Source organism: Danio aesculapii, chromosome 20 (genome assembly GCF_903798145.1).
Source record: "Danio aesculapii chromosome 20, fDanAes4.1, whole genome shotgun sequence".
Lineage (NCBI taxonomy): Eukaryota > Metazoa > Chordata > Actinopteri > Cypriniformes > Danionidae > Danio > Danio aesculapii.
Genome location: NC_079454.1, coordinates 5443490 through 5457921, shown reverse-complemented (window position 1 = coordinate 5457921; position 14432 = coordinate 5443490). Strand labels below are relative to the sequence as shown.

Sequence of the window (14432 nt, the reverse complement as noted above, 5' to 3'; positions counted from 1 at the left end):
TAGCCCCCCCTTTGATTTTTTTCTTTTTCTTTTTTAAATATTTCCCAAATGATGTTTAACAGAGCAAGGAAATTTTCACAGTATGTCTGATAATAATTTTTCTTCTGGAGAAAGTCTTATATGTTTTATTTCGGCTAGAATAAAAGCAGTTTTTAATTTTTTTAAAATCATTTTAAGGTCAAAATTATTAGCCCCTTTAAGCTGTATTTTTTTTCCTGATAGTCTACAGAACAAACCATCGTTTAAATGTCACTTTAAGCTTGTATAGAAGTGTCTTGAAAAATATCAGGTCAAATATTATTTACTGTCATCATGGCAAAGATAAAATAAATCAGTTATTAGAGATGAGTTATTAAAACTATTATCTTCAGAAATGTGTTGAAAAAATCGTCTGTCCGTTAAAACAGAAATTGTGGAAAAAAAATAAACAGGGGGGCTAATAATTCTCACTTCAACTGTACATGCGGTCTTGCGTGAATAAGAGTTTGAATTTACACTAGCAGATGAAGAACTCCCTTTTATGGCACCATTTTTGCCTACATATTACATACAATATGACAAAAAATATAGTTATTTCTCCCTAAATGGATTCTAAACACTGACATTAAGTAGAACCAATTATTATAGCCATCAGCTGAATTATAAAGTAGTTCATCAGTCATAAATGTCATAGTTAATAAAAATGAGCATTTCAGTGCACCTTTAATGTAATGATTGGTGATATTAAACTTATTTAATTGCTTTACAGTACATGGAAAATACTAATTTCATAACACATTTCACAGTTTCCTGATGCAACATTTACACAGTCATCACAGAGTGAAGTTAAAGAAGTAAAGACAATAATGAACGCTGTCAGACATTCATTTATATATTAATATGGTCTAAACCAGTGGTTCCCAAACTTCTTGAAAGCATAGCTCCCCTTTGTAGTGGGTGTTGAACCCAATTCAACTAAAGTACATCTGTATAAATGCATATATATCTTCACTCTGTTAAGCAGAAATTGGGGAAAAAAATTAACAGGGGGGCAAATAATTCTGCCTTCATCTGTATATACCTCTGATACACACACATATCTAAAATGTTGTTATATTGTTATTATATGGTGTTATTTTAGAGAGTGTCTAAATTAGATGTACAATTCTGCGAAACCAACTTTGGCAACCACTAGTCTAAATCATGGGTTCCCAAAGTGTTTAGCCCAGAGCCCCTAAAATAACATAGCCAGTGACTCACGGTCCCCACTATCCTCGGAGGTGGATATATAAGAACATAACCGAGCACATACAGCAATAGGCCTATATAAACACGAGCATATTGATAACACAAGTGCAACCGTGTATATTTTATAGGAATTTAATCATTTGTTAAATGTAATATTAACAGAAAATGTTTACAGCACATGTTTATTCTTGGTTTAATTTTGGGTTCTCCATGATTAGTCGTGGCCTGTATTATTTCATATAATTTTTTATGTATGCCATAAAGGTGCCACAGTTTAAGCTGTTGTCGTTAAATCAATCTGCCGTCTCATTAATCTAATGTAAACACCCCAGGGGTCCCAATCCAATGGGGGAAAAATACAAAAATCGAAACGCTGATGGATTTTCATTTGCATGTATTTTTTTACATGATATGTTTTATCTTCAGTAGGTTGTATATAAAATATGGTAATTCTAACAGTTTAATATTATGTATTTGAGTTCTGCTTGATTTTTAATAGGATGTGTTTGAGTTTCACTTTGGGAACCACTGGTCTAATCAATAGATGGTAAAGCTTGAAACAGGACCTGTTGTGTTTTTACAGCATATAAATGCACATGTTGACAGTTTATTTCAGTTACTTGTACCTGCGTTATTACAAATGACATATTTAGTTTATTTGGTCCCCTAATGAAAGCTACTCAAAATGTTGTGAATGTACATCGAATCATTGAAAGAAAAAAAATGATAGAAGTTTAAGAAATGAATAAAGATTTAATGAAAAAAATGATATATCATAGCTTTCAGGCACATAGGTTTAGGGTGTGACTGTGTCCTTAAATGGTTCAGTCTGAGGGAAGAGCCTGTTGAACGGCCTGCGGCACTCTGCTTAAATAGTACTCATGATTTCTCAATGTTGCCAGAACTCCAGCAGAATTCATGTGCTTCACATTGGCATCATATTTGTATGCATTCCCATGCATGTCTGTCAGTTTACCTGTACAGACAAAAACAATTCAAACGGATTTATTTAACTTAAATAACGTGTATTAAGTAGGGAGATTTAAAATTAAAAGATAGTAAAAATAGATAAAAATGTATAGATAATAAAAAGTAATAATAATAAATTAATAAATTACCTCCAACTGCGTGTAGAATGGCCTCGGGTGCACATGTGTCCCACTTTTTACATCCTAGACTGGCAAACACATAAGCGGAAGCTGTTCCCTCCACCAGCTGGATGATCTAATGAATGAAGATCTGATTACTTACATTTATGGCAATATTCCCTTTCATAAAGCAGAAGGTGAAAACAATCCAGGCTCATTCTGAAAACGTAGTCCCGCGGACGTTTCTGGAGACCGCGAAATACGTAGCCGGGGGTACGTACTGCTGCATTTCATTTTTTTAAGTATGGAATAAAATCACTGTCATAAATATTTAGTGCGTAAATAAAATTCACGCGTCCGCAATTATAAAATCGTAAAGGAAAACGGAACGTACTCGTAATTTTACGAGGGTACAATTTCAAAATCTGCGATTAGAACAGACACAGATTATGACATTTTCTTTGTCTGTTTGTATACGACTGATAAATTTACGATGGGTGTACTTTACACACACGAATTACAGTTTCTCGACGGACACGAAATCCTGATTACGAGTAGATACTGTCTAGATGTAGTCTGTAAAACAATAATTAATATTTTACAGTACTGTGATGGTTGGGTTTAGGGTTGAGGTAGACGTTAATAAAATACAATAAATGGGAAATTTAATGAATAATATAAATAATTCTTGTTAACTTCTGTCCACAACTGTATCTGATCAAGCAACAGCCCTGTTTTATGACCAAAACAAGCCATATTTATTCACAAAGTGTTTACTCGCATGTCAGACCAATGTTGGAACAAAACGATACACAAACAAAGCATCTCAAATTGATATTAAACCATTTCAAATTAACTGTATCAACCTGGATCCGAACCAACAATCCCCGCATGGAAGTCAGGAACCCTAACCACTCCACTATATCACTTACGGATTCGAACGTACAAAGTGGGGTTTAATACCTCAATCTGCTCAACTGTTCTTTGCTGAAACTGTTCCAGTGCAATACATAAAAAATGACCACTAGGCGTCACTGTAGAGTGCGGTTTTGAAAGTTTCGAAGCTTCGACACATTTGCTTCAACTGTTTCAGTGTTTCACGAAGCCTCGCTTTGCCCACCGCTACATTCTAAGCTCTTTGATGAAAGTAAAGAGACAGTTGTTGCTTAATGTAATTGTTGTTTCATTATATGAAATTAAATCGTAAGCTTGGTAAGCAATTTTGGAGAATTTGATGTGTCCCCATTCAAACAAAATACCTGAGCATAAAGCCCGAGAGGCGTTTCAAAGAGGCCACCGAGTGAAATGACTTAAAGCAGGGGTGGCCAAACTCTGTCCTGGAGGGCCGGTGTCCTGCACAGTTTAGCTTCAACTCTGATCAAACACACCTGCTTATAGATAATTAGTGATCTTGGTGACACTGATTAGCATGTTCAGGTGTGTTTGATTAGAGTTGAAGCTAAACTATGGAGGACACCGGCCCTCCAGGACCAAGTTTGATCACCCCTGCCTCAAAAGGACTTTGTCTATACTACTCAACGGTAGAGGTGGGCGATATGACCTAAAATTAATATCACGGTATTTTTCATCTTTTGAACGGTTACGGTATAATATCACGGTATTACTTTCAATAGCAAAATAATATACATCTCAAGGAAGAACAGACAAAAGAAAGTCTCTCTTCTATCACTCTTTAAAAGTTTTGGTTTGGGTCATTTTAAATGCTCAGTCTCGTTATGAGCTGATCTTCATTTCTCTGTGCTGGTGGAATAAAGCAGGCGAGTCAGCCGCACCAATTTATGAGCAGACAGAGCAGGATTCTCGCGATGACCATCGGCGCAATACCGCTCTTTGTTATGAGCTGTAGTTTCAGTGTAAACTTAGTAAAGGCCAGTTTCTTTGGCGATGATGTCTACAGTATTAGACTTTATATTTAGCGGACATTTGCGCTGAACACGCGGTGAATGCAACGCATCGAGATTCGGGCACCTTCTCCGAAAACACTCGATTGATCTCAGCTGGCGGATCAACATTTACCTCATGTCATGATCGCTGTCATCTGCGCCATTATTATTATTATAACTTTAGGTGAGGTTTGCAAACCTGTGCACTTTTCACTCTTCAGCCGTTTGCATTTCCTGCAGTAACAAAAGCTCCCTGTTATCTGACAGCGGGAAGCGTTGAGTGACTGACAGCTAATAACCAATACCGCGGCAGGGTAGAGCGATTCAGCAAGTTTTTAGAGAAAATCAAATCAGATTGCACTACAACCATTATATTCAGACACACAAATGCTCCCAAATATATTATGAGGGCGCATAGATTACATTTCGGGCGCTCATGCGACCAAAATGGTTGCAATTTTGAGCCCTGTAGTATAAGGACAGGTATTCAGACCACAATTGAACGTTTGAAGAAAATTGAATGCCTTATTATTTAGAATTAGCTATTATTGATTTAAATGCAGCCGTTTAAGGTGCATAATTGATTTATTACGGTATTGACGGTATTAGAAAATCCATGTCGTGGCGCAATGTCACACCGGTGATGACTATGACACCGGTGTACCGCCCACCCCAACTCAACGGTGTCTATTTTGTCATTGAAAATAAAGGCTTTTCATAGCCTATAGCTTAAAAAAAACTTGACAAGTATGTTGCGCTAGTAACAATAAATGCGTGTGTCCTGATCCACTCATCTAACGAATGAATGCCGCAAGTAACGGAAAGACAGTAATATTAACAATAAATAATGATTCATCAAACTAATAACCCACCTTATTCCCAGCTCCTCCCACTCTGATGACATCATGAGGCTCCATGGCTTGAACGGTGTCGATCACAAGTTTATTGCTATGTGACCGCGTGGTTGTGATGATTCTTTTACCATCTGGGACTTCCTGGAGTTGAAACCCAAATGCGCCCAAACCCAACACTCCCCATAACGTCCGGCCTAGAGTAGCACCTGCCCCCACCTGATTGAACAGAGAGACAGACGGTAAGTAGTCCAAACATCTATAAAATATAGAGTAGCAGCATGTGTGACCAAACAATCTGTTGGACCTGGTAGTTGTAGAAAGGTTGATTGATGACTCCAGCAATGGCCGTTCCTGCATGAGCAATGCCTATGAGGACTGTCACATGATCCAAGAGCCCTGCAAGCAGAAGGAAAGGTGTGTGTTTATTCAAGTCACGTCCCTCTATTTTATCATTGTATAGGCAACATGGAGATTAAGATCTTTAAGGGTGCTTTCACAGCGGTTCGGTTTCATTTGGTCTGGACCAAGGGCAGGAAATTAAACATTGTATACATTTTCACACCACACTGATTGTTTTGGTCTGAACTAGTTGAAAAGATCCAGAATGCAGTCATGTGACAAAATCCACATCACTCATTGGCCAGATGTTATTGAATGTATTTCCTAAACTGCTTTTCCATTGGTCAGAATTAACGTGCGGAAAAATGCCAATGGGATACCTGCTCCTAGTATACTATATAGTGTGTATACATCACTTTAGATGAACTATACATTTCGAGAATGAAGCGCGGCTGCAGATGGAAAACAATGTTTTAATGCATTGCAAGTGGCGAAGGTGCATTGCAAGTCACTTCAGAAGGAGCCGTGAATTCATTTAGCTAAACTGCGACATGGTCATCTTCCGGAAATATTACCAACGATCCATCAGGTACTGTTTTTCCCTCTCTCTCTCTCTCTCTCTCTCTGTTTGGTGGTAAAGCGCTGTCAACAGATATTTTCCTCAACATCAAGGAGGTCACAGTATGTTTTTTTGGGGGTGCACTCGAGTGCGTTTGCTACATTCACACCTTCCTAAACGAACCGCACCAAGAAGGAAATCGAACTCTAGTGCAATTCAACCGAACTAATGAAGGGTGCTTTCACATGTGATTCGGTTTGATTTGGTCTGGACAAAGAGCAACAAATGATACAATGTACAATTTTTCTGCTGTTTTTGGGTCCTTTTCACACCACACTGATTGCTTTCGTCTGAACCAGTTAAAAAAAAAACAATGCAGTCATGTGACCAAATCCACATCACTCATTGGCCAAATGTTATTGTACGTATTTCCTAAACTGGTTTTCAATTGGTCAGAATTAACGTGCGGGAAAATGCCAGTGGAACTCCCGCAAGTAAACAAACTGTCAGACACAAAATGTCGCTTTTTACTATGGAGGAACGACTGTGCTGGCTGATTCTGTTTCTCTAGTCATAGTATACTATATAGTTTGTATACATCAGTTTAGACCAACTATACATTTCGAGAATGAAGTGCGGCTGCGGCAGGAAAACAATGTTTTAATGCATTGCAATCAGCGAAGGCTTTAGGAGAAGGTGTGAATTAATTTAGCTTATAACATGGTCATCTTCCAGAAATATTACCAATAATCCATCAGGTAATGTCCCCCCCTTCTCTCTCTCTCTCTCTCTCTCTCGCTGTTTAAGGGTGCTTTCACACCTGTGGTTCGGTTCATTCAGTCTGGACCAAGGGCAACAAATGATACATTGTTGCATTTCTCTGCCGTTTGGGTCCTTTTCACACCACACTGATTGCTTTGGTCCGAACCAGTTGAAAAGGACCAAAATGCAGTCATGTGACAAAATCCACATCACTCATTGATAGGCCAGACAGAATCTGAGGACGTTTTTTGCAATTTCTGCGGACAATTTTAGTAAAAATCTGCGGATTTCTGCGGAATGATTTTGGAAGTATCATAACTAAAATCTCAACATGTGAAATAAAAAAAATAATACATTTTTAACTTTTATTTAATGTTTAAAATGCAAATCCAGTTAGATCCACTTTATTTGATAAACAAAGCAAGTGTCTTGTATAATATCTCTACTAAAAGACAGAAAATATTACTTTATAAACTGCATTGTACATAAATCAGATGAACATTTTCATATTTGTTAATAATATTACTGTAATTAATTTAAAAACTGAATAAATATAGATTTACACACATTTACTCAGTATAATTATATTATACTAAGTATAGTATAATATTCTAAACAAATAATACTGGCATGTTTGCCTCAATCACAGCATTAAATTAATGTCATTCACCATCTTAAATGCCATTTACTCACAATTTCAACGTGTCATCTTTCATCATAAATGTATATTTATTTTAATGTTGCGCATTGTTCGCTCAGGAAGCTGTAATCCCCAAACAATTTGAGTTCTTCCACTGTTTCAGCAAAAAGTGCAGATAAAAATAGACTAGATCATGCTACAGACACGTGTAGAGTTTTAATTTTATGCAAAAACAAAAAAATGTAACAATTGTAATTTGATTACCTATTTAGTAACATATTATTATCAATATCTACACTCTTTTCAAGCCTTGTAAACACTAGATTAAAATTCAAGCATTTTCAAGGATTTCCAGCACCTGTACGAACCCTAAATACAGGAAGGTTTGCTAATATTTTACCACCGCTCAGTTATTTAAAACATTTTGTGGCAAAAACATGACAAAGCTCATGCTGGTAATGCAGGTTTGCACACATATTCCTCCTTCATTCCCTCCATCTTTCTCATAACGCTCATGCCCATTCATTTCATCCCTCATAATGTGTCTAATAATTTATAAAGTTGCAAAAACTAACAACTAAAATGGAGGAAAAAGACACATTTAGCATTTTCATGGCATTAATTAATAGAAAATCCATATTCGGGCTGTACTTAGTCAGCAACAAAGAGTACAAATAAATAAATACAAAACTCTGCCATTGCTTAAAGATATAGTTCACCCAAAAATAAAAACTCTGTCATCATTTACTCATCCTCCTCTTCTTCCAAATCTATTTGAGTTTGCTGATAAAGTGAAGAATGGAAAAAAGAAAACAGCCACTGACATCCATTGTATATTTTTTGTTGCAACATTCTTGTGGACAGGAGGAGTTTAAAAGCACTTCAGTGTATGTAAATGGTGAGGAAATTGAGATTTTCGGAGTGAACTATCATCTCATGCCCCAAAAGAAAAGCATTAGGTCACCGTACGGTCAGGTGTTCTGTGGGGCTGCACTGGCTTCTGTATGTAAACTGGAGTGTACAAAACCCTTGCAGCTACAAGAGAGACAGGAGAGCAAAGACAGAGAGAGAAATGTGGGAAGAGAGAGCAGATTGCCATGAGACATCACTAGAGAAGTGTTGGACACATGGAGGTTAAATAGAGGTGGGTTTAGAAAAAAAAAAGAGAAGAATGAAGGACTTTTTCACGTCTGACTAATAGTGAACTGCAGAGGGAAGGGACGAAAATCAAAGCCATTAAGGAAGTGAGTAGTGTGTACATAAATACACAGTCAGAATTATTAGCCCCCCTTTGATTTTTTTTTTCTTTTTTAAATATTTCCCAAGTGATGTTTAACAGAGCAAGGAAATTTTCACAGTATGTCTGATAATATATTTTCTTCTAGAGAAAGTCTTATTTGTTTTATTTCGGCTAGAATAAAAGCAGATTTTAATTTTTTAAAAAACATTTTTAAGGTTAATATTATTAGCCCCTTTAAGCTATATATTTTTTCGATAGTCAACAGAATAAACCATCATTATACAATAACTTGCCTAATTACCCTAACCTGCCTAGTTAACCTAATTAAGCCTTTAAATGTCACTTTAAGCTGTATAGAAGTGTCTTGAAAAATATCTAGTCAAATATTATTTACTGTCATCATGGCAAAGATAAAGTAAATCAGTTATTAGAGATGAGTTATTAAAACTATTATGTTTAGAAATGTGTAGAAAAAAATCTTCTCTCAGTTAAACAGAAATTGGGGAAAAAATAAACAGGGGCTAATAATTCTGACTTCAGCTATATATACAGTTGAAGTCAAATTTTAGCCCTCCTGTGAAATATTAATTCTTTTAATAGTATTTCTCAAGTGCTGTTCTTTAACGGAGGGATTTCTTTTCAACATATTTCAAACATAAAAGTTCAATAACTGTTTGAGGACAGTACATAATATTCTTCTAGTTACTTTGGAGGATACTAGTTCAGCTTAAAGCGCAATTTAAATATTTAATTAGGCTAATTAGGATTGGGAAAGTTATTGGAGAACAGTAGTTTGTTCTGTAGACAATCTGAAAAAGATATTCTTAAGGGGACAAATAATATTGACCTTAAAATAGTTTAAAGAAAGCTTTTTTCCAGCCAAATTAAAAGAAAGATGATACTCCCAAAATAATTCCGCACAAATCCGCAGATTTTTACCAAAATTCTCAGCAGAAATAGCAAAAATGTCTGCAGATTCCGTCTGGCCCTAGGTATAAGTTATAAAGTGCAGTTATAGAAAAACTATGGTGATATTTACAGAGGAATGTACTATGAACACCATATACAGGTTGTATTAACTATAAACAGAGATTATAGGCTACAAACTTGTCCATCTGGACTTTCATAAATGGAGTGTATCATTGCACACTTATCCATATGCTAGTCTAAGTAGAACAGACATTTTTATGTGGACATCTGATTGGTGAAACTTTGTCAGGGGAATTTCAGGTTTGATCTTTTGACATGTGCACACTGCACAGATTTACCCTTGTTGGCGCACACTACTGTCCCACAATCCCCTTTTTCTTTATTTTAAAAAAACCCCGACTTGATAACTGTTTCATGTCCTAATTGGTGAGTAAAATTCAGATATGAGTAAATGACACTATAGAGTCACACCTGGATGAGAAATGTAGAAAGAATGTTTAAGCGCTCACCTTCTGTATATTCTTTAGTTCCATCAAGAGGGTCGACCCACACGACTAGCTGAGAAATACAGATGAAAATCATTTGAATACCAAAGTGAGTTACATATATACATATACATATATATATATATATATATATATATATATATATACATACATACATACATACATACATATATATATACACACATACATACATACATATATACACACATACATACATACATATATACACATATACATATATACACATACACATATATACACATACACATATATATACATACACATATATATACATACACATATATACACATACACATATATATATATACATACATACATACATACATACATAATACACACATATACATACATACATACATACATACATACATACATACATATAAATATATATATATACATACATACATATAAATATATATATGTATATATATATATATATATATATATATATATATATATATATATATGTATATATATGTATATATATATATATATATATATATATATATATATATATATATATATATATATATATATATATATATATATATATAACAAAAAAAATATAATAAAAAATTATTTGAAAAAATAAACATTCTCTTTCTGCCTTACCTCTTCCTCCTTCAGGCTTGCATACTGATCTGGACAGGATTTCTCAAGGATTAAGCTGTTCTGGCCGTTCTCTATCAGGTCATCTTCAACAGTCTCAGCCGGTAATTCCTGCATAAATTATTATTATTATTATTATTATTATTATTATTATTATTATTAAATCAAAATACACCTCCCAACCAAAAAGTTTCACTTTTTTAAGTAAGCAAATACTTAAATTAGTTCACCCAAAATTCTGTTATTAATAACTCATCCTCTAGTCAGCACAAAAATCTGAGAGCTTCGTTCATTTTCAGAACACATATGAAGATATTTTAGATAAAATCCAAGAGCTCTCTGACGCTCCACATACTGCAAGGGTTCAGAGACATTCATAGTTGCAGAAAAGCAACCAGAAGCATTGTCAAAACATTCCACGTCTTCAGTGGCTAAACTGTAATCAGCTGAAGCTGATAAAGTGTTCTTGGGGGCTTCAAATGATAACAATCGAGCCAAGTCACATGGAATGATATGACCAAATAATGTTTTGATTCTATTTCTGGTGGTGGATGAGGAGATTCACCACAAAAATGTGTAAAGAGTGTCCAAAAAGCGCTATATGTCGGTGTAATAGCCTAGTGGTGAGCGCACTGACATATGGTGCAGTAGCACTTCAGGGCGTCCCGAGTTCGAATCCCAGCTCGAGGACATTTCCCGTCCCTACCCCCTTTCTCTTTCCCACTTCGCTTCCTGTCTGAAATACTGTCCTATCAACTTAATAAAGGCAAAAAGGCCAAAAATAAATCTTAAAAAAAAAAAAAAAAAAAAAACACTATATAAATGTAAGGAATTATTTTCTTACTATTATTATTATTATTATTATTTTCAGCGGTTTGAACATCTTGGGACCGTTGAAGGATGAGAGTGCGCTCTAAAATATATTAATTTGTGTTTCGAAGATTGGAAGTAATAAAAAAACATTACTTTCATTTCTGAAAGAATCTATGACTAGTTCATTACTGCAGTGATTATTAAGTTTCTGGCTTGTTTCATTTAACAATAAGTGATGAACTTAAAAAGTACTTAAGTCTGAATTATTATCCATATTTGTTTTTTTCCCTAATTTCTGTTTAACAGAGAGATTTTTCCAACACAAAAAATAGATGCCCTTAAAGAGGCTTATATTTTTTACCTTAAAATGTATTCTTTAAAAATCAAAAACTGCTTTTCTTGTAGCCGAAATAAAACAAATAAGACTTTCTCCAGAAGAAAAATATTATCAGACATACTGTGAAAATGTCATTGCTCTGTTAAGCATTATTAAAAAGAAAAAAAAAAAAAAAAGGGGGGGGGGGGGGCTAAAAATTCTGACTTCAACTGTGTACATTGGTGTTCGGGTCAATTGGTAGTCATCTCTTTGTGAAATTAAGTTTTTTTTTTTTAAGTTTGAGCCAGAAGAATTTTGGCTTTTTATTCCTTTAACATAACCATGGGACTCTTATTCTGAAGTGGTTTATTAAGATGAAAAGTTTGCAGTGTTACAGTTAAGGTTAAAACAATTGTTGACAAATACATAAAAAGCCTGCAAAAATAAAAATAAATCAGATATTTTTAGACATTTGTTTACTTCATTACACAGAAACTTTTTTTATTGGTCAGGCAGGCAGTGTGTATTGTTATGCTGTAATATGGCCAAAAAAAATACACTGTTAAAAATAGTCAAACTGACTACAAATATGAAGTTAAACTAAAAAAACTAAAATATTTAGCTGAAACCTGATTAACTGATTAAAATGAAAGCAGCATACAAACATTTGTTGTTATGGCTTTTTGTCATATCATTTCTTACACTGTAAGCTGAGAAACGTACAAACCTCTTCCCCGATAATAGTGAGTTTAGGGAAGCTTTTGGACAAGGACGCACAAATACTCTTCTGAACGAGTCTGTCGGCCAGTGTCTGTAGATCATTGGCTCCTGTCTGTGATGAATAAAAGCATATGTAAGAAAACACAAATACTTTCAACATCTCAAGTAGGATATGTTTGTAGGATTAGATGGGCCCCAATAGGCATGGGCTGGTATAAGATTCCGACGGTACGATAACCTTGGATACAAATATCACGGTATTGTGATCACTGCTCTAAAATATATTCCTTTTAACAGTTTGGGTAAAAAAAAAACGAAAACTTTTTCCCCTTTGAACAAATTATTTTTAAAATAAATATATTTTGGAGCAGTAAACATGTCAGGCTAAATAATTCAAATGACTCTTTGACTTCTGCTGTCTTCATTTGTTTCAAAAACACAGATTTCTTTACAATGTGAAACAGCATCTTTGAATATTTTTTCTGCTGGAGATACTATTGTCCTAAAAAACAAACAAAAAAGTCAATAAAAAGGTTTTACACATACCTTAGAAACGGTATTGTAAAAAATATTGGCAGTTTTAAAACCTTGACTTTTCCTAACCATGGTATACCTTGAAAACGGTTATCGTCCCATGCCTTGGCCCCAATGGAATCTGAGAGCCAATTCAACTAATCATTGAGTCTATTTATTTACTTATGTAAATATTTTTGTATTCAGTTTTTATATTAATTTCAGTAATATTATGTATACACTAGTAATATAGTGTGTAAAGTAATATTTTAGTAGATATATTATGACCCCTGATAAATAAGGGACTAAGCCGAAGGAATGATATACATTATCACAGACTTGCTTTGTTTACTAAACAAGCGGATCTAATTAGATTTGCATTGCATTGTTTTTTATTTCATATTTATTTTTTTGTTATACTTCCAAATCATTCCGCATAAATCCACTCATTTTCTTTTTAACCGAATTCTGCACTAAAATAGCAAAAAAAAAAATGTCCACAGATCCTGTTTGGCCCTGATTATAGGACCTGTTATTACTTGCCATACCTTTTCAACAATACCGAGCTCTCCACTTTGGAGCACTCTTCGGACAATTGTTCCCGCCTTTTCTGCCACGGCGTGGGCCGAAGCCACCAGCCGCATCAACACTGCAGGATTGCTCGCCATTACACCACCTGAAGCAGAAAACACACCTCACTGCAGTTCAGGATACACACACCCTGCAAACAACCAGGGGAAAAGTCACACAGCAACAGGAGTTTTGCAAGTCACCTTTATCTGATCTGATTGATCTGAACTTAATTTGTTTAACACAGATCAGTTTTTTAACCACATTGGACAGAAACAGGTCCAAAACTGTACTGGTTATTATCATTTGAATAACATTTGAGTTGATCTCTCATTTTTGATTATGGGAGCAAAGGAAGACATTTACACCTTCAGATTTACACTAAAATCATATTTTCAAAATCATAAATCGTGCTCATATTTAACTCATATAGGAAAAGATTTTAGATATAATACATAATTAAATACATATCTATTGTTATAAAGTCTAAAAGGGATTTCATATTTTGTCTAAACCATGATATGAGACCCTGGACCACAAAGACACGTGTCACGCTATATATTTTTGACAATAGCTAAATACGCTAATGGGTCAAAATTATTTTTTCCTTTTATGCCAAAAATATTAAGTAAACATGATGTTCCATGAAGATATTTAGTAAATTTTCTACTGTTAATACCAAAATTAGATTTTTCATTACTAGGAAAATCATTTGGGCAACTTTAAAAGTCTTTTTGTTTCCACTATTTTGATTATTTGAACCCTCAGATTCCAGATTTTCAAACACTTGTAACTATCTATATGTATATGTCCAAATATCG

General features: G+C 34.6%; 1 protein-coding gene across 3 annotated transcripts in view; it reads right to left on the bottom strand.

Moving 5' to 3' along the window:
* Positions 1 to 708: 708 nt before the first annotated feature.
* bpnt1 (bisphosphate nucleotidase 1) overlaps positions 709 to 14432 on the bottom strand; it is a 70948-nt gene continuing 57224 nt past the window's right edge. For 2 of the 3 annotated variants that reach the window (XM_056480980.1, XM_056480979.1), the window contains 8 exons: positions 13590 to 13717; positions 12536 to 12640; positions 10683 to 10790; positions 10053 to 10101; positions 5378 to 5469; positions 5092 to 5289; positions 2346 to 2451; positions 709 to 2203 (listed from right to left, as the gene is read on the bottom strand). In XM_056480980.1, the coding sequence (XP_056336955.1) occupies positions 2052 to 2203; positions 2346 to 2451; positions 5092 to 5289; positions 5378 to 5469; positions 10053 to 10101; positions 10683 to 10790; positions 12536 to 12640; positions 13590 to 13709 (930 nt within the window). In that variant the 5' untranslated portion in view covers positions 13710 to 13717 and the 3' untranslated portion in view covers positions 709 to 2051. Of the gene's footprint in view, positions 2204 to 2345; positions 2452 to 5091; positions 5290 to 5377; positions 5470 to 10052; positions 10102 to 10682; positions 10791 to 12535; positions 12641 to 13589; positions 13763 to 14432 lie in introns of all 3 variants that reach the window. The other variant, XM_056480982.1, reaches the window with a different exon arrangement.